The sequence below is a fragment of the Homarus americanus genome, unplaced genomic scaffold (genome assembly GCF_018991925.1).
Source record: "Homarus americanus isolate GMGI-L3 unplaced genomic scaffold, GMGI_Hamer_2.0 scaffold14467, whole genome shotgun sequence".
Lineage (NCBI taxonomy): Eukaryota > Metazoa > Arthropoda > Malacostraca > Decapoda > Nephropidae > Homarus > Homarus americanus.
Window position 1 is genome coordinate 8,919,209 of NW_024733734.1, and position 23,545 is coordinate 8,942,753.

The 23,545-nt window shown below is 38.7% G+C and overlaps 1 protein-coding gene across 4 annotated transcripts; it reads left to right on the forward strand.

The window, feature by feature from the left end:
• The first annotated feature begins 400 nt into the window (after nucleotides 1-400).
• Nucleotides 401-22,174, forward strand: LOC121870006 (calcium-binding protein P-like). Of its 4 annotated transcripts, XM_042371706.1 has the most exons (7): nucleotides 401-838; nucleotides 10,771-11,301; nucleotides 11,487-11,595; nucleotides 13,181-13,380; nucleotides 14,855-14,917; nucleotides 16,374-16,496; nucleotides 19,282-22,174. In XM_042371706.1, exons 1-7 carry the CDS (start codon nucleotides 766-768, stop codon nucleotides 19,353-19,355), a joined length of 1,173 nt encoding a protein of 390 aa, XP_042227640.1. In that variant the 5' UTR covers nucleotides 401-765; the 3' UTR covers nucleotides 19,356-22,174. The 4 variants fall into 4 exon arrangements, with proteins under 4 accessions (XP_042227640.1, XP_042227641.1, XP_042227642.1 ...); XM_042371707.1 differs by lacking the exon at nucleotides 14,855-14,917; XM_042371708.1 differs by lacking the exon at nucleotides 16,374-16,496 and having other exon boundaries at nucleotides 19,282-22,055.
• Nucleotides 22,175-23,545: the final 1,371 nt, after the last annotated feature.

Consider the following 23,545-nt stretch of genomic DNA (forward strand, 5'->3'; position numbering starts at 1 on the left):
AAAAATCTTCATTGTGGCATTTTTTTAACTATCGCTGTTATTTCCATCCTCAACCCGCTGTACTATCCGTGTGTGTGTGTGTGTGTGTGTGTGATGGCTGTACCGCGTGTATAGAGGTAAGGATGTGTTGGGCTGGGCGACTTCCAAGGTGTGGGGGAGCCAAAACAGGAGAATTAAAATGCGAGGTGACAACTCCCACCTTAATATTTTGGATGCCAGTGAGGAATTTTTGAGGGACTGTAATATGACTGATGATATAAACTACCAACACATTATGATGGGATGTTCTTAAGTAATATATATATATCATTACAGTTTCTTGATAAATTAAAAAATTGTATCGGGGTTTCGGTGATGTCTGGCAGCCAACTGCACCCGACCGAGCGACCTCTACAGTCCCACTCCCACCCAAGCCAGTTTTCTGAGTACGTCGTGGGGGTGTGGATGTGTATATCTTTCGTCAATTTTACTTCCACTTGTTGCCAAATTGAGTTGATTATTTGTAAATGATCAGTGTTAGTTTAATCCAGTTGGTGGGAATAAATGAAAAAAAACATTTGGATTGAGCGGATCGATAGTGTTTAGCTTATAAAAGAGAGACGGCCCATGCGTGCTTGTGCTATTAACACCAAAGGAAACATTCCAGGTTCGCTCATAGTATCCTGGCACTGAATGTTAATGTAACCTACTGCTGTCATGTGTTAGTGATCAACTGAACCATCTGCTGGGGAGTACAGTCGCAGGTGTCATCGACAAACGGCTGAAATGGTGCTGAAGATGACTGTGTTGGGACTCGTCTTCCTAGCGACAATTTCGACGACTTGGGGATTTAATGTTGGTAAGTTTACGACGTGGGCGGTGGGCGGGGCTGTTGTTTACTTATTTATTGTTGAGGAAAAATCACCGCTGGGGATCGATCCATCTTCCTTACTTGATCTCACACATACGGAGGGGCCGTGCAGTGACGAGGTTCAGGATTGTTTAGATTAATTTTTCTTCATCTGTAGGTTAAGTCACCCGATGAGCCAGTACTTAGTCTCTACTGTTACTAATCTTCCGTAACAAAGGATCAGAATGTGAGTCTGGTCTTCAAGGACGGTAAGTGTTGAGGCTGTGTTTCCTTGTGCATATTTTAAAGGTAGGGCGTCCTAGAGGCCTTGAGGGAGGTTATAACTGACGATAACAGTCTCTTGTTTAAACAATATTGTGTTTACATAATTATCGGGAAAGTAAATATACATCCTCGTGTGATGAATTATATGTAAATTTGACTGAGGGGCGTGGTAAAGGGGAACTACAGTAGTCTTGACAGCATATATATATAATAGAAAACCTTGAGGAAGGCCATAAAACTTTGTGACGCTGGCAGGTAATTTCATTTTTTTAACTTGCAAATTCGAGTACAGTTGTACAGGCAATATGTTGTGAGATTATGTGGCAGCATTTACATTTCATTTAAGAGTGATACATATACTGTACTGTATATAATGTATATGTATATATTTTTTGTTATGTTATTGTTTAGGAAGTAGATGTGTGGCATCTTGAGAGCCTTCTCTCCCACAACCCCGCCCACCCCTCACCCAAAAGGAAGTGGTAACAGCCATCTTGGCATTTGCCTCCGGCCGCTGGTTTCCTCGCACGATTTCACTGTTTGAAAATGAACCCGGAAATTCGAATACAGGTGAACATTAAATTCGATTAGATTAGGTTAATATTAGTGTGTGTATAAGGCAACTGGCAGTAGACCCAAGGTACTAGATAAACAAGAACTGAGGGACACCCCAGTATCAGGGCCCCATCAGTGGAGTGCCCTGTGTATACCCACCCAGGTTATTGGGTTTCGTCTCCAGTACTACAATACACTAATGCCCTGGGTATCTTGCTCCGCCCATGTCGCTCTGAACTCTTGTAGTGTATAGTGTGTGGCATTGTAGTGGATCCTCTCCCCTACACTCTCAGTAGTAGAGCTCCGTTAGCAGGGCTCTACAGTACTCACGGCCTCCCAAAAAGGGGCCCCATTGATTTAGACGTGCACTTATAATTAAAGGTAGGCCCTATAGTAAATTTTAGACGAGTTACAGAATAAAATTATAATATAATTAAGAGCGACACCATTTCCAAGCTAATAGCCCTCGCTGGAAGTTTAGGGAGTCAGATTAAGAAACCGAAGCCGTTGGTGTGAACTCTGAATCTGAACTCGGCACAATCAGGGAGGGTATTAAGGTATTCATGGCAAGTATTAACACCTCGAACCTAATAGTTTTTCATTTATACTACAAAGATATGCATTAAGCAAGTGGCTGGCTGCTGCAGTATTATCTATTATGTGGACGATAACAAAAGAATAGAAGAAATATTCAAATGACTTTGCCTTGTGGTCACCATCACGACCACACACATTTTACGTACGGTATACAGGGGGGGGGGGGGTACTGTATATTGTACTGACTTTGACTGGCGTGGGATTTAAACTTTAACATTGACGAACTGTATCTTTGTTCTTGGGTCGGTAAAGAACTCATAATGCCTTCATTAGTCTTGCAAGAATTTCTGGAAAAGTCTACGTGCTAAAGGTTGTCAGTTTTCATAGAAAAACTTGCCCAATAGTAAAGGTCAACAACGTCATAAATGATATATCGTTGAAATTATTCAGTACACTATACAAGTACAGGTGTATATATATGGCTTGTGTGGCCAGTGTTGAGTAATGTGTCCTTTTAAACAAACAAAACACGATAACAATGATTTATGGAACCATTGTATGTGTTGTGTCCGTACATCATACCTGTCGAGCTTAATCCAGGCAAGTGTCCAGTGCTTTATGGTACGGGTTATGAGCTAATGGAGTTGTCAAGTGTACTGGATTATTGGGCATCACCATGTATCGTGTGTAAGGGGATACCAACGCAAGAACATTACAGCGCCCAACGTGGCTTCGTGCGGAGTTCATGCTGGTGTCTTGAGTGATAAATAGGAGAAAATGTCTGAGGGGCCGCTGGTTATATTAGCTAGTTACATGTAAGGAAGGATACGTGTACAGGTTCATCTACGAGTATATATAGTAAAGTGTGGTAGGTCCTCGCAGTGTCGGGTCCGTCCGTACGATCATCAAAGTTGTTTAGTAAATTGGTCATGGAAGGACGACGTGATAGGACATACCAGGGGGGGTGGGGCGAGGCTCAGAGGTGTGTATGGATGTAGTATATCCAAAACGCAGCAGTCTTGAGTTTTGGGTCATCACAGGCTACAGCATCGTGGTGGCTCAGTGTGCGACTTTCCTGATATTTAAGATTCGTCCAGTGTTCGTCGAAGGCCTCACGTTCTGTGGTGTATATATCTGTTATTTGAGAGGGTGAGGAGGCTTATATGCTCTCTTCCTGAGTTGCTTCTTTGGCCAGGTTATTAACACTCAAGCAACATTTCGCATGGGGGAAGAAATCCAGAAAACTTGGCATGGATGTTATCAGTTGCATCTAGACCGATAATGACACTGTGGGTGTGATGGGTGGCAGGAAAATACAGTAGTGGGAAGCAATGATACACCCGTCATACAGTGCGGCTTTCACCTTCATGGGAAGAGAACTCCCTGGGGATAGGTGGCTGTGCTCTCAGTGTGTTTGGAGGAAGCCCAGTCGTGGAGCCTGATCTGTTTGGCGAATTTTGGTGCTTAATAATCCATACTGCAATCCCAGTTATTCCCGGCGTGTCAACAGAACTATCAGATTTCAGAACTGCCGCAAGTAAATAAGGTGGGCTGGGTGAGGTGAAGTGAAGGGAGTCACTCACCAGCAGTGTGTAGTGGCCTTTACATCAGGCGCCGCGTGACGATCGCCCTGGCATCACTCACCAAAATAGACTGACTACTTCTCAACGTTAAGGTCCAGGCTGGGGAACTTCATTAAAAAACACAACGAATAAATACAGATTAAGATGTTTAAGTCCACCTAGTAATGTAATCGACCAGCTTCGAGTCATAAGCTAAATTGCTACGTAGCTGACCATCTCCCCGTTGAGGTTAATTCACTCGGGAGGTTAAGTTCTCAAACCAAGACGTCATTTGTGTCACTCTAATGGTGTAGTTTAGACAGCAACGTTTGTTTGTCTCTTCACTCAACCGTCCCAGTTATTGTTTGTTTTTGCCGTTGTTTACAGTTTGTTATCGCTGTACCGTGCACAATAATATATTTGTATCTTTATTTGTTTCGCTTAACGGTATACAATAGCCACCTGTTACCGTTACCGAAGACGATTTAGGAGAGGCAGCGGTGATGGTCGTTCCACTTGATGCGTCACCCCATCACCACAGTAATCCCACCCACTCAGTCCTCCACCCACCGAGTTGTGACATTCTCGGTCAGTTGTGTTATTTCCTGCCAGAATAGTTTTGTATGAGTCGAGCTGAAGAGATATTGAATATAGTCGATGATTGTGTTGACGATTATAACCCCACGGTGAGTGGTGACTCGCGGTAGCCATGGTGACTCGCGTTAGCCATGGTGAGTCACGGTTGCCATGGTGACTCGCGTTAGCCATGGTGAGTCACGGTTGCCATGGTGACTCGCGTTAGCCATGGTGAGTCACGGTTGCCATGGTGACTCACAGTTGCCATGGTGACACGGTAGTCATGGTGACTCACAGTTGCCATGGTGACACACGGTGACTGGTGACTCACGGTGACTGGTGACTCACGGTAGCCATGGTGACTCACGGTGACTGGTGACTCACGGTAGCAATGGTGGCTCACGGTGACTGGTGACTCACGGTAGCCATGGTGACTCACGGTGACTGTGACTCACGGTAGCCATGGTGGCTCACGGTGACTGGTGACTCACGGTAGCCATGGTGACTCACGGTGACAGTGGTGTCATACTGTAACACTAACGATGTCATCAGATAATAACTAAGTCTTGTAGTGTATAACTGTTAATAACACAAGTTCATGTTTAAAGCTGAAAATAACCTGTAGTGTTGGTCTTCCTCTGTCGTAGTCAGGTTGGTATTGTCACGTCCAACACTGCCACTACAATCCGATATTTGCACTGAGGTGAGACCCATGCACCGACGCCAACCCTCTATGAGAAACACTGCCACACCCACACACTGCACTTCATGGTGGACGGTACCAGCAGTGCACATACTGGTATATTTCACATCAAGCTCAGTCTCAATTTTCTATTCGTGCCTTTCTGGAGATGTACACACACACACACCTAGCTACTACTACAAACACTGTTGTAGATTCTGGTTAAGCATCTGTATAGCCTACCAGTTATCACCGAGTGGAGATTTTTCAGTTGATCCATAATTTATTTTTACATTGTTGCTTGGTGAGGCAGCTATTTACCCATTCTCTGTCATGTCTGTTAGATCAAGACAGATGAGCCAAGGTAGACCAGGTGTGTTGTGTGTGATTATATTACAGGGCGAGGTACGGCGTATTGCTACATAGTCGGGTCACTGAACACCTGGTACAGATAGATCTTTGTTGAGGTGTGGTAGTGGTGTGTGACACTCAGGCTCGCTTACAAGGATTCGCCACACAGTCTTGGCTACAACACTGTAGCCAACCAGGAATGTGAATCATCCACGTCTAGTTTTTTTTTTCATTTGGAAAGCTTGCATGACGGGTGAGCGAGGCCGAGCAAGAGCAGCAGGTGACATGAGATACACTGCCTCGCTTAGGTGTGTACGCAACTGTCACTCTTAACTGTGTATAACTTGAAGTCGTAACCTAACCCGGTCTAGCCTTGGTTACGTTACAGACTTTATATTGTAGCTAACAATTATACCTCAACACGTCGGCCATGTTCCTTCCACTTACAGTACAAGTGATCTACCTGGACCAAGCCTTACCCCTCCCCCCTCCTGACCAATATTTGCTTAGCGTAGACGCTGACACTGTGTAGATATTTGTACAGTGATTTAAAGATAACTGATGCCGCTAATCTTTATGTACACTAATCACACCGTAAACATACACCATAATGTGATGATTACCTCCTGACGTGCATACAAAGTTGTGTCATCTGTGTCAAGTATTACATGGATGGTTGAGTTTCCTTCCAATGTTGTAAATATTATCCCACGCCACTCAGCTGAAGGTAGACATAGAAATGACAGATATCCGTGGGTGTTTGTAACGAGTGGGTGTACGAGTACGTATGAATACTAATTCGAATAAACAGCAATGAATTTTTATGTGAATTTTATAAGTAGATATAATTTTAACTGCGGAGGTCTTTATTATGTTACGTAAATGTGTGTGTGTGTGATGGTGAAGGAAGTAAAGAAAAAAGTGAGGATTGGTGTGATAATTAAGACTGCCTGTGGCGTGACAGTCCAAGTTCCGCCAAACACACAACCAAGCCACGCCTTTATCCTCACAAAACCCATCATATTGTCCACTGGAACTTGATGGTGAATATTAGGTTTGCTGTTCCTAAGTCCACCTTTAATTATCCAGCACCATTCATTACACTGAAACATGTACAGTATATATATTTTTTTATTAAAATGAATGAACAATGTGTTTTTATCGGAGGGGTGGGAACCATTTTGTTGTATACGTTTTTTTCTCGTTACTATTCATTACTCTGATGCTATGGAGACCAAACGTTTAAATAATACAAGAATAACGCACATTAGAGATATATATTTAAGAGAAAAACTGGTTGTCTGGAGGTCTAGCGCATAGATTGCCAAAGCACTAAAACTCGGGCAGCTGGCAATTAATTTTATGAAAACGTAATGTGTAGATATATGGTACTATCATAAGATCTCAGACGGGTACAACAACCACCATATTCTCTCACTATGCTTCTGGTTGTGAGTTGTGACCCCATGAACTTTATGTGTTACATACGCGGTCTATTGTGAATTATTAAAACATTGTACATGATCGATGACCGACTTTCTGTTCTCACTATCCACATTTATGGCAGGGGAGAGTTGTTCACCTTTAGTTGTAACCTTGTTGTTGGCTCTATTAGTTACTCCAGTTTTCTTCTACCTTCACGACCTGATTGAAAATTACCCTTACGGTCGAGGGACCTTTTCTAGAGGGTCTGAACACCGCTAGTTACCCATGACATAGTTTAATCACTAGGGTTTTTATATAAAGACGTTAGTAATAAAACCTTTGATAGGCGAATGGGTTAAGTATAGAGTAAGGTAGTAATAGCCTACAATGGCGATGAAGATACGTGCTACAGGCGTGCCCCTAAGTGAATTAATCCTTTAAGACATCGTTATAAAAGGGTGGCTAGAGAGATGATTTTCTTGGAATAATTTTTTTTACCCTATTTATGCTACAAAACAGCTTCCTTGGGTAACTGTATTGGCTTTACAGATAAAACGAAGACTGTTAACACACAATAACATATATATACGGTTTAATCAACTTACCTGTTAATGTGATAGGAGCTCGTCCTGTTTACACAATGCTGCTTCTCTTCCCCTGCTGACTTCCTTATCACGTCTTTATTAAATGAAGTTCCTTGTCACCTTGGCTGCTTTATCTCAATATACACTTGCTGACAGTTTTCCCTGACATAATGCGCCTCGAATTTTCACACTTGCAGGGGATTGCGGGAAGGAAGTTTATGCTGGGCTCACATTGATAAAGACGAGCACTTGTTCATTGGTTCTTTTGCATTTCGTAGTTTTCCTTTTTATATTATTGTTTTTTAATGATACGGTACTGTTTTATTAATGGTGAAGATTTTAATGAGTTGTTAATGGTTGGTTAAGTCCTATGGATCAGTAGTTATGTGGTGTTAATGGTGATAAAATTATATTAAATTAATGGTATTTTTTTTTTTACAAGTAGACAACCAACGAATCTCTTGGTTAGGTTAGATTTGTTAGGTTAGTTTTGGTGCTTTTTGGTTGTTGAACAATGTATTTTTCCAATGTTAAAATCCATGGTTGTCAACTTATAAAAATATACCGAATTAATATTAATTAAAAATTTTTTTATGAGATATCAATGATAGTTAAACCATGATTGTGGTACTCATGGCAATTTAACTATAGTTATTTAGTGTTATGGTAATAAAACTATATTTATGTTGTAATTTATTAATGTTGAATATACCATCCCACTTGACTTGTTATGAAAGCAGGTGGTGATTGGGGCCCGGGTTCTCACAAGTTTCTAGGATTAATGTTGTTAGTGACTGAAGTTTTAAAAGAGCAATGTGGGACTCTACCTTAAACAGATCCATTTAGGTGCATCCTTATGTCTTCAGTTTCTAGGAACATTAATCGCATGAACCTTTTTAGAATTCAACTTTGGAATTAGAGGTGTAGAGCCTCACTGAGAGCACTGTATGCTAAGAGAATGCGTCCGTTGTCGTTCAGATGGTGTTACTAGTTAGTCTGACATAAATTTTATGATTGCAGTGAGTCGCCTACTGTATTTTAATTTTGAAGAAACTTAGCAAGAATGGTTGTGTTGCTACATTCTTGGATAGGAGTCAAATGACTATTTTAGTTGCTAGTGACCTTGTTAAGATTGACCAGCACAGTGAGATCAGTTTTTATTATTATACTTGCTAAAGAAGTGTTAATGGCGGGATTTGGATCACCTGAAGAATTGTCGCCCCAGAGTTTGGCAGGGTGATGAATCTTCAGGTGGGGTCAGGGCCCTCCATGGTTAGGTTAGGTTAGGTGTATATTATTCTTATATTTTTTTCTTTAAATATTTCACAATAAAGATGCATAACACAAAGGAATATATTTATGTTATCCCAATTATACAAATTATATTCAATGTGGGCTGGGGTGACGATTCTTCAGGTGGACATTTTGGGGTGACGATTCTTCAGGTGATCCTGGGATTTTATTGATACAATATTGATAATAACTTATTTGTGTTGTGTAGATAAGACGCAATCACGGTACGGTGCTGACTGTGAGTGTCGTGTTTTCCCTCAACATTAGTAACTGCAGTGATCTTACTTGTCATATAGTCTTCCCCCTTGACAATCCCTAGACTCGCTATGGTTTTGGGGTCAAAGGTTCATGGTCACACCTATGAAGAAGGCAAGATCACAGGGACGAAGGCTACATAAATCAATATGTTGTAGTGAGCGGCGAGCCTGTTGGGGGATCTGCCAGACATGAGGTCGCCACCCGGTGTCTTACTCGAATATGCCACGGGGCTGTTCATAGTGTCATGGTGGGGCGAGGGTGACTGTGTGAGGTGAAAATGATCATGGTGGCTATTAAGTGAGTTGAGGGTTGCGTGTAAGTATGAGGTGTGGTTAGGAATGATGATTTTAAAGGGGATGTGTGTGTGTGTGTGTGTGTGTGTGAGGGAGAGAGGTGAGATTAGGAAGAGGGCAGATACGGATTAGGTTTGGTTGGGAGAGTGAATTGTGTGAGTCTGTAAGGGGTTGTGAGTGTGTGGGTAGAGAGTGAGGCTATGGATGCGGATGCGTGAGTAAGGTAGGTGGATGTGGGAAGGGAGGGTGGTTATGGTGTCGGGAGGATGGGTGTGGATGCCGGTGTGTGTAGAGTGGGTAAGGATGGATGCTGGTAGGGAAGGTGAGGATGGATGCTGGTAGGGAGGGTGAGGATGGATGCTGGTAGGGAGGGTGAGGATGGATGCTGGTAGGGAGGGTGAGGATGGATGCTGGTAGGGAGGGTGAGGATGGATGCTGGTAGGGAGGGTGAGGATGGATGCTGGTAGGGAGGGAGGATGGATGCTGGTAGGGAGGGTGAGGATGGATGCTGGTAGGGAGGGTGAGGATGGATGCTGGTAGGGAGGGTGAGGATGGATGCTGGTAGGGAGGGTGAGGATGGATGCTGCTGGTAGGGAGGGTGAGGATGGTCATCTGCATACTTGAAATGTTTGCACTAGATATCATGTTTTAAATACAATTAGTAAAAAGAACTTTTATTATTTTATCGAATTTCCTTTTGAGTCACCCAAAGCTTTTTAAAGTACTGTACCGGTATTGAATAAATCGTGAATTTTGTGCAATGTGGTTTTATATACAGTACTGTAATCTGAATTTTAGAAGTTTATTTAACCTCGATTTTTTTATTTCATTGTGCTTGTCATTACTATCATTTAGTTTTATTTTGCCATATTAAAATATGATCATACTGTATATTGCAAACATTTCAATAATAAGCTGATAAAACCATTAAAAGCTGTATACAGTCTCTCCTCGACTTACGACGGGGTTCCGTCCTGACGACCAGGTCGTGAGTCGAAAAGGCGAAAATAATACCCGGTACATAGAAATTCTAAAATGGGTCTTTCTTTTTCTTCTCTGCACCACAAGAACTCTCACTTTTACTCTTGCCAGCCATTTTAAAGGGAATTACAAACAAAAATTTTGTCAGTACACAGCGCGATCACCAACGCCGGGACTCGAAAATACGTAATGTGAAAAATATTTTATACGACCATGGCCGTCGTATGTCCGGGTTGTCGTAGGTCGAGGAGAGACTGTACATATATTAAGTAACTTACAACTAATAGATGGCAAGGTTTCAACACAATCATAGGCTGAGTCACAGCTTGAAACAGTTGAAGAAATTGGTTCTAATCAACTTGACATTTTGACATTAAGTGCTCATTCATTTTATTTCTTAATAAGCTCATAGACACCATGAACACATTCATTGTTAAATACACTATCATATTGTGTAATGACTACATAAATTATAATACAGTACAGAAGTTATCAAAGGTATTACACATATTTTAGTAGTATCTTTTTTGTAAAAAACTAAACTAATAATTATTTTCAGGTGTCAAGAGTACAAGATGCAACTTGGATCCAAGTAAGGGTGATCTAAATGATCCCTGCGGGTCACTGTATGATGCTGTGTGCCACGGACAACACTGTGTTTGTCCTCCAGGCACACACGAAGACAAAAAATTGAGTCGCTGTTCTCCAGGTGAAGGTCCCAAAACATCTCCAGGGAGCACAAAGGCAGCAGCAGGTGGAGATTTAGACCTTCCTTTTGACTATAATCCCAACCAGCCAGCCCCAGCCCCTGCTCCAGCCCCAGCCCCTCAACCCAGACCTCAACCACCTCACCCAGGTAAACCACCAAGCTACAATCCCAGTCAACCGGGATACAATCCTAATCAACCAGGGGCCTACAACCCCAATCAACCAGGGGCCTACAACCCCAATCAACCAGGGGCCTACAACCCCAATCAACCAGGAGCCTACAACCCCAATCAACCAGGGGCCTACAACCCCAATCAACCACCACCACCACCCTACAACCCTAATCAACCTGGTCGTCATGGTCCAACAAAAGGAGGTGGAGGTATTAAGTCTTCAGGTTCTGTTTTATTTACATTACAGCTAAATATCATCTGTTATTCATCTGTCGACATTTTATATCCTTCAAGAACCTTATACCCATTTTCTGCCTAAGTTTGTAGTTATTTGCTCTCAGCGATAAGTTCTGTTGAAGGTGGAATTAGGATTATCTTCCAAGCAATGTTACAGGTGGTAATGACGTTGGAGAGAAGGCCGGTGGAGGCGTGGGTGGTGTCTTGGGACTTCTTCTCATAGGAGGGCTTATCTACTTCTGCTGCTGCCGAGGAGGAAAACACAAGTATGTTACTGTCATATAATTTTGAAGTTTTTATTTCTTCTAGATGTTGTAATGGCAGGCTAGAATAATTTTCACCACTTGTTTTTGAGTTCGTTACCAAATTGGACGCAACCTGGTCAGGGTTTGTATTTACAGCACTTCTGATCCCCGAGTTCTCTTGAAGTTATGCCTCAAAATATGTGATTGTAGACCGTTCAAGAAGTCTGAGAAATTGTAGCAGACTAAATATAGTTGACCTTTATAAAGAAGGTTATAGCATATGACAGATATTGTACTTGTGAGAATTGTGAACTCTTAGAACAATCTGCCAGAGAGTGTTGTGATGGCACCGAGTGTGAGCTCATTCAAGACCAGATACATTCACGAGCCAGTACTTGCCAACAGTGTATAACAGAGACGTAACTGAGTGCCGAAGTGGCTGATGAGCCAATCAGTAGTGAAGAGGGTAAAATTAAAGTAAAAAGTAAGAGTAAACTGGTGCAGCCCATCATAGATTATCACAAATCACTTTGTGTAATGTGTAATCCTCTTCATTTTCTTCTCATTCAGGATACACAATACTGTATTTAGCTACCAGCCGTGTGATGGCCTGGCAAAAGAAGTACAGTACTGTACTGTAATGGTTTAGGCTTCATCAGTCCATTATTTTGATTATTAGTTGCCATATTTCAAGTGTGCATGAATTGCATGAATATATTTAATTGAAAATTGCCAAAATTGGCACAATATTGACACCTTATGGTCCAGTGAGGTCATGTGGTACCAGTTTCTCCATGTGTTCCCTTTGTTTTGTTGTGAGGATGTGCATTGTGGCTCATAAAACCCAGTCTTTAATTAAGGACACAGCTTGTCAAAACCTACCGGTATCCTCAGTTAGGGAACCTTTGATAAATATTTATGTCCTTCAATATGAATGGCTTTGACATTGTTCCTTCAGATGACATATGAAACTGGTTCAGTCTTAAAAGCTTCCTGTATTCCCAGTAACGTTATTCATTGCTGAAACTTGGCCTCAATTATGAATTACAGTATTTATGATCTATAAATACAGGCTTTACAGGTAGTCCCTTATGTGCAGTCTCAATATGACAGAGCCACCTTTCCATTCTCTCTCGGCACAGTAATCCTAAAATGTAACTATCTTATCTCTCGGCATTTTTTTAACCCTATAACTTCCAAGCTACTTCCTGCATACTGACCATTTGTTCAATTTCCCCCTCCCATGATATATCTGTCGTTTCCATCGTGGGCTGTTTGTAAACCCTGTACAGTACATCATAAATGGTGGACTGATCCTGTTCTACAGTAGTGTGTTCTTCATTTAATCCTGTGTAATCAAAGTGTGGAGTTTTTCTCACACACTTAGAAAATTTCACATAATATCAGAAAGGTGATAATAACCGCACACTTATGCAATTTAAACAACATTTGTATTTATGAATAACTCAGAACAGTTATATCTTCCCTTATTCATCTGGATATTTGTGAACCAATTGTATGTTTTCAATCAGACAATGGGGATATATATGTTCTGTGGTTATACCAAGGTACAGTAACAGTATTGATGACTACTTACATTTTACAGGGATGTGATGCAGAGGTTCCAGGGGCTGCCATTTATGCGTGGAGGAGGTGCACAAGCACCGGGAGGAGCTGTACAAATGCAACAGAGTATGCCTGTGCAGCAAGACCCTAACTTTGGCTCACAACACACATACATCCCACCAGGTGGTGAGGTCCCACCACCAGGACAATATCCACCTCCCCAGCAGCCTTACCCACCCGGTTAGTAAGGAGACAACATTAAACTTTACCTTTTGATATTGTTAACCTGCTCTTAGGAGAGTAATGGTAAACCTGGGAAAAATAAATATAGCATTAATAAGGGTCATGGTTTTTCAAGGGCATGTGGTAAATTTTTGCTTTGTGGTAATTTTCAGTAATTTACTGTGCATGTGCTATCTGCTTTGCTAAGATTTTGTGGATTATTTGACATTTAGAGTAACAGTGAGTCACAATCATGTATGGAAGGATGTGGCTGTAGTATTTAAATTTACTGTACATGTACTTAGCATACCCACCATATTAGAACACAATTTGTTTTGAGAGAATGATAGACAAGGCTGTAATTGGTTATAATTGTGGTCACTTTGCACCATAGTGGGGAAGATGTACAAATAAGAGTGAAAAGACTTACCAATAGTGATGGTGGGAGCTGAAGCTGGTATTAGTTCATCTTCTACACAGATATGCATTCTATTCTATATTTAATTATTTATCATTCCACCACTTATCACCCATCCAGGTGGTTGATCAGCTCATTCTTACTTTATTATGACCATTATTGTCCAGTGTTAGTAAAGGAAGAGTACCCAGAGAAAACCTGTTGTGTTTGGTTGTAAGGGACACACCGAATAACGCCATTCTCACATCTGTGGCTAGGGCCGGGGATTGAACCCAGGACATAGAATGACAGATATGAATGTTACTGCAGTATAGTACCACCTGCCACTATACAAGTACTGTACGTATGTAAGTGGTTCATTTTCTACTAAGTCACATTACCTATTTACATAATTAGTTGTTATTCTACTAAGGTATATATTGTATGTGACTGGTGTATATTTTATCTGGGTGTGTATGTGATTAGGTCATGTTTTACCTGGGTACATGGACATAGGCAGGATTTGTTTACAAGGGAGCGAATTATCCTCCTCCAAAATAATGATGAAATGCACAAAGCAAGGGTGATATAGATGAACACATTACTTCCTCATATATACAAAGATGCTTATCATTGTGACTTCAGCCTTAAAATGTCTAATATTGGCTTAATTCTTATGTAACTAAATTACTATATCTGTTGTGTCATACAGATTTTATAGTCAATTTTGATTATGAATTATAGGCTTAATACTGAATTAATGTTATTTGTAGTTGATAACATAAAGCAGATGCCAACAATAAATTATTGAAAATTAATATACAGATACTTTATTAATAAAAAAAACTCCAAACTATTAGTATAATATATCACATTATTCTTAGCTTTGTTACACTCTGCTTTGCTTATTAATTGAGGATGTTGTTGCCTTCTTTATAAGCTTGGGGCATTTGTTGGAGGTAAATTACAACACCATTGTAATATATATATATACCGGTATATATTACAGATTTTTTTCTGTTACCTAATTTTCCACTATTAGCTTGAGCTCTTACTGCAGTAACTTCTTTCTTGTTCTGGGTTGATGTTGGGTAGGTGGGGCATATCCAGCATCGTATTATCAGCCACAGCCCGGGTATGCACCGTACCCACCTCCAGGTAGGTCTCAAGCTAGTGCTGTGATTGGTAAATGAAACAAACCCACATTAAAAGATGGAAGCACACATTTTAGCAATACAGTTTCATTTATCTCTGGCAATCTTTTCAGTTGTGAGAACAAGAGTAAGCTTATATTATTATCTTTTAATGTTGGTCTGAATCACATTTAACAGTAATGCTTTTGTGAATCTGTCCTTCCTACTAACAGCGCTCTGAGTTTGTTCTGGTGTTTCAGTTGTGTCAAGAATAATGTTAATTTGTAAGTGAACCTCCCACTGAGGATATAATTTACACATCTCTGATAAAGAAAATGTTTTTGTTATATTTTCTATAAATAGAAACAGGACATACATGGTGATGAATGATTACTGTGTATCAGACAATGAGATGAGTAACACCTTCACAAGTAATGCTTCATAATACAGTATAGTACATGGGTTGCTGTAACTCTTAAAAAAAATAGTCGCACAAGAGTGATTGAAAATTGACCTATGTATATTGACTCATGGGATAGCCTTGCCAGTTAAGAGAGTACTTAAAAGTCCTACATATAGCTAATGCAGTTCCCACTCTGTAAAAGTTTGATGGTGGTAGGAAGAGCATCCCTCTGTAAAACTTGCTTCAAGTTCACTCGTAGGCATTAAGGACACCATGCCATTAGGTAATCACGGCTAACCCACACAGTGTGGAAAATGGCCGTAAAACAGTGATGATAAAGTTATTTTTTTCCTGATAGCTAGAAACCTAGTCATGATTATTGTTAACTTATAAATTTGTTGGTTATGGATATGTGTGTGTGTGTGTGTGTTAAGATGCACACATAAGAGACAGATGATCATAAGCTTATATAACACTGAATGATAATATCCACTCACCTTATGTGGTTGTTATTCTCAAAAAACATCAAGAGTAGAAAATCTAATTAATATATGAAGAGAAAGTTCTGTCACGTCAAAGAAACAGTAACTGGTAAGTACAGGTAGCGTGTGCTTGTTAAATTAAATAACTAGAATTTCCATACTTAAAACACTGGTCATTAAAATTGAATTCCCGTTAACCTTTAAACTGTGAATAAAGGAAAACCTGGCTTCTACTGTGTGTAATAAAACACGAGACAAAAAAAAAGTATTTAAGAACATTCTTATAAGATTAAATATGCACAAGCAACAGCATGGAAAAAAATTATTATCTACCTTTGTTTACCCATGGTGGAGTACTGAAGGTATTGTGTGGAGGCCAGGTGACGGAGGGGCTGGGGGGCAGGTTGCCATTAATGATACAGACGTGACTTCCATGATGTCTGAAAGTAAACTAAGAGCCTGACTGAGGTGTGGGTGTAGCACGAGATCTGTGGGATAAAGGGTTCGCTTTATGAAGGCTAATCTTGGCGTGCACTTTTAAAGCAAAAACTAAAAGCCAAAATTTCAGGCAGAACTAACCTTAAAACAAACGACAGGTGTTCCTCCTCCTCCGACGCAGACTTACCCATCACAGCACAATCCACCTTACCCAACTCCGGGAACCAATGTACCTTACCCGGCCCAGGCAGCTCCATATGTGGCCACGGCTCCACTTCCAGGTAGCATTATTCCCCTGAGAAGTCTTCCTTATTTGGAGAGTTCAATTTAGTGTAGTGAGATGATTATGTATATGTATTATTGTTAGATGAGGCCATATATGAGGGTATAGTGTATTATTTTGGGATGAGGACCCCATTTCATCTTATTGGTCTATGTGAAAGAATTTTTTTTCTTGCTTTATTTGTGCATGTACCTTTCTTCCTACTAATATTTTAATTAATCTCCTTAAACACTGCTGAGTGAAAGTATCTACAGTTGTAACAAAGTGATACCTAAGCATGATAAGGAAAGTTCTCAAAAAAGTATTTGCCAGAATGGGTCCGATGACTTCCGAAATGCTAATGCAACTTGTCATGTCCCGGGAGGGTTGGTAGCGTGGCTCTGTGGCATACTGATCCTAGTACAGTACATTTGGTAATTGAAGATCATACGAATTATGCAGAAATAAATACACATTGCATTACTTATGTTAAATTATGTACCAAAGTAAATGCATGTCCACTATCTATCATCCGTGGTCTCATAATGTTTCACACACACAGTGTTGACAGATACTTTTTTGAGATACTGTACTGTACTGCACTTGGTGATCTGGGAAAACAGTGATTGGGAAAAATACTTTGAACAATAGTTAGTGTTACTGAAAACAAAGACAACAACTATGGTAAGAGAGGAGTCACTCTACAGTAAACCCTCAGTGACTTTTAAAATCCCTCAATGACTACTGTATATTGTACCTGTACTATACCTCAATGAATATAAATCCACCAGTTACAAAAAAGTATGTACGTACTGTATGTACTTTATCTTCACTCATACGTTGTTGCATATTAAATTTTAATATTATATATACAGGGTATATATTTTTTAAGATAGCATACATGTTTATGCATAGTATATTTTTAAACAATAACATTGTTGATGCTAAGTATAGAATTTAGGATTTTTTTGTGAAAAATATTAGCACATAATAATTGTTTTGCCTTGTTTTTTGTAGCTTTCTTTCCCATTATGGGATGTACAGTATAGAATTAACAGGTACTGTATCTGACTTTGCAAACATGATGAGATGAAATGATCAATTATTGTAATTCAGCTTGGTACACTATGTACATATTAAGTGACAAAAGCTCAGATGATTTTGACAATACTGTAGATAGTAAATACTGTGTATGGTTTTGTGCTCTTAACTTTATTATGCTGGTGGTGGGATTTACCCACCTGTAGTGTAGTGGCTGTTAGAATACAGTACAGTGTTTACTTCCTGTCCTAAAGGTCACTAATTAGTGCTCAGGACACCCCCGGTTGTGAATGTGTACCAGACTTTACAGTTACAGAAGTGGTTAAGTGCTGGCCACACTGCTTTCTTGTATGCCGAAGTCTTAACCCATTGTATACAAGGGTCTCTCTGTGCTGAATAAAATTATCTGGTGCTATTCAAATATACAGTTAACCCCCTCACTTTACGCGTCCCACATTCCCATGCTTTTCCACGCGATGCAGTTCTGCCGGAACTCCAGGATGTTTGCCATCTCGCGGTGCGCAGGCCTTACGCGGAGAGCGGCTGGCGAGCCACGCCATTTTTGGATCCAAACCTCCCGCCATCCGCCATGTTGTGTAAGCTGCGCGAACATGGTGCGCACAAGGTCGCCCAGTCATCAAAACATTAACAGTTCTTCACCCGCCACCCACCACAGCCGGCCCAAGTCAGTGATAGTGATAATTATGGTGAGGATATGGACTTATATGGACTTTGGGGAGTTTGACAAAGAGGCCCTGCAAGCCTCTGTGGTGGATAGTGATACAATTGATACAAGTGACACAGGTGAGGGCCAATAATCTGCCCTCTGCCTCGGAACCAACCGCCCATCCCCGTGTGCCCAGCCATTTTTTCTACTAATGTAAGTGTTAAAAACCTAATATTATTGATATTTCTCTTAATTATTAATTGTGTGTGCATACCATCATAAAGTTAAGATAATATTTTTACTACAACATAGTTGTGTGTCGTCAAAAAGTGGAGTTTGGGGATCGGCCCGACTCATTTCAATTAATCCCATAAATATAGTTGTTCACTTTACGGACCCTCCGGTTACATTAACCGCCGTAAAAGTGAGGGTTAACTGTACTACTAAAAGTTGCGACACCATAGTGCAGGCATTAATATTCAATGTGCTGTGTCAGCTTTCCCAGGTACAGGTATTTTATTCAGCCAAGAGAAACCCTAACCATTCAATATATTAAGCAAAATTTCAAGTTGCTATTCAAGAAATATATTAGTGCCTTTGTATGTACAGTAGTTAAAACAACTATCTGTGCAGGTGGGGGTCGATATTCTCCGAAATTTTACGTGTTACTAGTGACAGCCCTCAAATACCAAAATTTATCGTCCATGGTCTCATATTGTTTCCCACAAAATATGCAGATAGTTGTTTTAGCTACTGTACAATACTGTTGAAATAGCACTATTATTTATACTGTTACATTAGTGTTTTGGGTATGGATCTAATTAATTACAGGGGTATTATTAAAATTAATTTTTAATTTTTTTGTCATGGAGACAGTCATGTAAATCTGTTTAGGTATAGAATTACTGATTCAGTGTGTGATTGGCACAAAGATGATGAACACCATAACTAAAAGTGATTATACCAAAGAATAATTAATAGCTTAATACTGAAGCTTGAACCTCATTTTTATTAGATTTATACAGTAGTCAAGATTAGCAGTTATAGTTTCCTGATGCTGCTTAAAAAAAGTTTAATGATAATCTCTCTTAAACAGGTTTTCCAGTCGATGGCCAGCAACCCCCTCCCTACAGCCAGCAGTACCAGCCTAATGCTCCTCCACCTCTTTAGACGCCCCTTTATTGTTAGCTACGTAAACTCTTGGCCTTTATGATTGGTAACGAACTTTTGGCACCTTAAATTGTTAGCTGTTTGTACCTTGAGAGCCCTTATAATTTTACCTAATTTGACATTGAATTTGATCATCCATTTGTTGCTACCCGGTATGTGTGATTTTAATAACTGGTAGAATTTTATTATGTTTGAATTTTAGGTAAAAAATTCTAGATATCGTATGACCCTTCTAGGTCAGACGACAGTTCAGACTTATGTATAACACCCCCTCCCCCTCTTCTTTGAACCATCATTTGCTTCAAAAAATCCCTTCTAAAAACAAAATTAAGATTAACAGTATACATTTACATTACACTTACTTTTATTATAGCAGATGAATCTTCAGGTGAAGGACAATGGGGGCGGCTCACACATACGATACATACTGTAAATTCACGCTTAAATCTGGCTGATGTCATAAAAAGTACTCCTCTTCAGCCCAAATTCCTCACATAAGGTACCGCCTTACACGACCCCCTCCTAAGTCCGAGTTTGTCCAACTGGCAGGAGTTTCCAACATACAGACGTCTGACATAGAGAGGCCTTACTATATAGATTTATTCTTTAATTTTTGTATAAAATTTTTTTAGGAATTCAAATTTTTTTTTTTTAGATTTATACAACTGAATTTAAGTTTTAGTTTCAGTTTAATGAGCCACAGCAGCTGTAATACATAATTGAGTTATGTAAGCATTTTCAGTGGTTATTTAGTTTAATAAATAATTTTTTAGAATTTCCTTTTCATGAAAAGCATTAGTAATTTCATCCCCCAGTTTTGTTAATCTTATGTAGAAGAATACTCATATTTTAGCTCAGCTAGTGTAGTTACTTGATATTTCTGTTTTAGGTACGGTACCATATGTGTTATATGTAAAATATGAAGTGCAGCCTGCACTACGTTTGAAATATTTGTTTACACCTTTAATGGCTTATTTCTATTATGTACCTGTAAATATGAGGCACAACTCAGATGCATAAATATTTCAAAATCATAACACTATTAAATAGCTCATTAATGCGCTTGTTGCCTTTTATATAGCAGTTTAATAATAATTATGGAAAAGTTGCATAATAATATGGCTAGGGTTTTAAGTGATCACCTCAATGCATCTAGTAAGTAATATTTAATATAGCAATGATCTAATGCCTTGTTCTGAAAGCTTGTTCAAATTAACATGGATGTGATCAGGTTCTCAAAATGCATTGCGACCAGCAGTATCATTACCAACGTAACAGCTTCCTAATATTTGCTTGGCGTAATAAACTAGAAAGATATATACATCTACTACAAACATTATGAACATTTCTCAGCCATTTTTAAATTTGTATACGGTATCTACAGTCGACCCTTTCCTACTGTATTATCCTCCACACCCGGGTCTTGGCCCTCAGGTTGTACTGGTAGTGTGACTTGGTGCACTCTACTGTACTTATGTGAGGGAGTTATCTGCTTAAAATCTTCTAAGTATCCTGTACTGTATGACGTAATAATACTTCTGGACCTTGGGTCTATTGCTCTGCCTAAAACTAGTTCTGTCTTTTGAGAAGTAAATGAAGTTACTTTGCATATTAATCATCATGAATAAACTCTCATGCAGTTCTACAGTACTTATGTTGTTAGTTCTGTATTAAAAGTGACCATTACTACAGCTTGTAAACTATATACTCTACAGTACAAGTATAAACAATTATGAAGTTATAATAGGTGATATATATATATATATATATATATATATATATATATATATATATATATATATATATATATATATATATATATATATATATATATATATATATATATATATATATATATATATATATATACAGTACTGTCCATAAAGAACTAAGATTATAGTAGCCACACCTCTTTATTCCATCAGACTAATATAGTGCTGTAAATAATTCTGAGGTGCTGTGAGATGATTGTAGGAAAAAAAATGGTAGCATACTGCATGAAGATGTATTGGGGCATATACAGCATTTTGGAGGTTTCATTTAAATACAGTACTGTACTGCATTTGCTATCATTGAAGGAACTGGTCCTATAAGTTCTGTTTGAGAGATGAGCCCTGTGTTGAATTTTAAGTTTTACATCACTCACTAAATTAAGAACTTTGAGATTGTATAAGACAGGTGTAGATAATTATAACATTGTCAGTCTTCACATTGCAGTATTTATACAGATGTATATTTGTGCTTAGTGACTGAGTTTTATTCAGTCCACATTAATTTATCCATAATAAAATCACTAGTGAGAATGCTATGAATTAATTGTGCATTGTAATTGATGTCTAATTACCATATGTCTATGCCATATTTAACTGCACAGTTTAGCTACATGGGAAAACAAACAATATTATATTTTTTCAACTTTCAGAAATGCAACAACAGGCTACTGCTGTTTAATATATCACTTGATATATTTTCTCAATCATTCTTTTTATACCTCCTTTCACAATGTGTTTGTACACCCGAGAATTTAAATTGTCTCGTAGATTTTAAGAATTTGTTGTGATTGTAACGTGTGATTAAGTTGGATGTCAGAAACTTTGACATTAAAACAGTTCTATAATAGACTTGGTAGATTTTGTTTCTTGGTTTGCCATATGATGTATGTATGCCGTCCTTTTGAATGAATAAAGGATATTTACCATGTATTTTTTCTCACTGTAGAATAGTTAAAATGTCGTGAGGAAGATGAAAAAAGGGAAATGTCAACAACAAATATACTGTAAGACTGAGGAAAAGAAGAGAAATAAAGATAAAAGAGAGAGGCTGGTGAGATGTATTAATAGACACACTGATATATTCTGAAGTAACTCTATTTTCATTCAAAAAAATGCATGAACATACCAACAGTTATTGTCGAAAATACTGTATTTATTATCAACTTCACATCTATACAAAGAAGTTACTTGCCACAAAACTAAAAAGCTTCATATCTGATGCTGCTGCTAAATACAATAACAACTTGACTTATTGAGAAAAAATACTGTACTTCAATTACACATTTGTTAATAAGTGAGCAACCTACAGATGATAACATTCATACAGTTATTGCCTATGTAAAATATAATTACCAGTTTATATAAGAAGTTAGAAAAAATTTGGAAATGATTATCACATACAGTGAAGTAAATTATCAAAAATCTAAATAAATTATTAAACTTCATTAATCAAAGAAATTTATCAGTAATTGCCATACATTATTAAAGTAAATTCTTTCTGGCATCATAAATAACTAACATTGTTACTACCATGGAATTAATATACACTTTTAAGAGGAACCATTTATTATAGCTAATACTGTATATTATACAGTATTAGCTATAATAAATTTAAATTATCAATTACGAGTAATAAAATCCACGATAACTATGAGATTATGGTAAATTATTATAGCAGATAAAACATGTTACTAAGGTGAAATGTACGACATGTATACAAAGTGGCAGGAAGTTTGTAAATAGTAACGCCCTTCGTAATTTTTCACAGTACTGCACCTGTAGTAATTATTATCCAAACATACTTTTGCATCCTAGTTAAGGTGTACAACATATTCTCTTTGATTAAAACTTATCTTTATATCACAATATCCTGTTTATTTATAATTTAATCTTACATTAATCAAGATTTTTCTTCATTAGTTTGAAGAATGAAATTTGTTTATGGATACCGTATTACAACTTGTTACTGTACCTGACCATTACAGTGGAAACAATCACATCCTACTGAATATTACACCATCACATGACAACATTCTATTCTGACTTTTACATAATCATTCTACTTTCAGTTTTACATATTGAGCTGTGTGAAGAGCCCAGACGTAAGTTAGGAAACGACTGCCCAACAGAAGTCTTCAACGACGGATAATTTATGGACGCATAGAAATTTTTTCTATGGAGGGAATATGAATACTGTAATTGTGAGCTTCTATAGTATAAAAGGAATATGTTGAGCTTATAACTAAGATCCTTTAAGCCATTTACTACTTATAATGACAACACATTGGCAACACAACGGTGATCAGCTTAATTCAAGGCCTCAACACGAGTTACCAGATCAATTCTGTACATGGCAGTGACGAGCTCTGTACAACACAGGTGATTAAGTACCTTCAATTCTCGTGGCCATTGCACTGT

Excerpts from the sequence above, each read along its gene's own strand:
- LOC121870006 (XM_042371706.1), top strand. The coding sequence starts at position 766 with ATGGTGCTGAAGATGACTGTGTTGGGACTCGTCTTCCTAGCGACAATT. Across the intron at positions 839-10,770 it reads GACTTGGGGATTTAATGTTG|GTGTCAAGAGTACAAGATGC; the intron begins GTAAGTTTACGA and ends AATTATTTTCAG. Across the intron at positions 11,596-13,180 it reads TGCCGAGGAGGAAAACACAA|GGATGTGATGCAGAGGTTCC; the intron begins GTATGTTACTGT and ends TACATTTTACAG.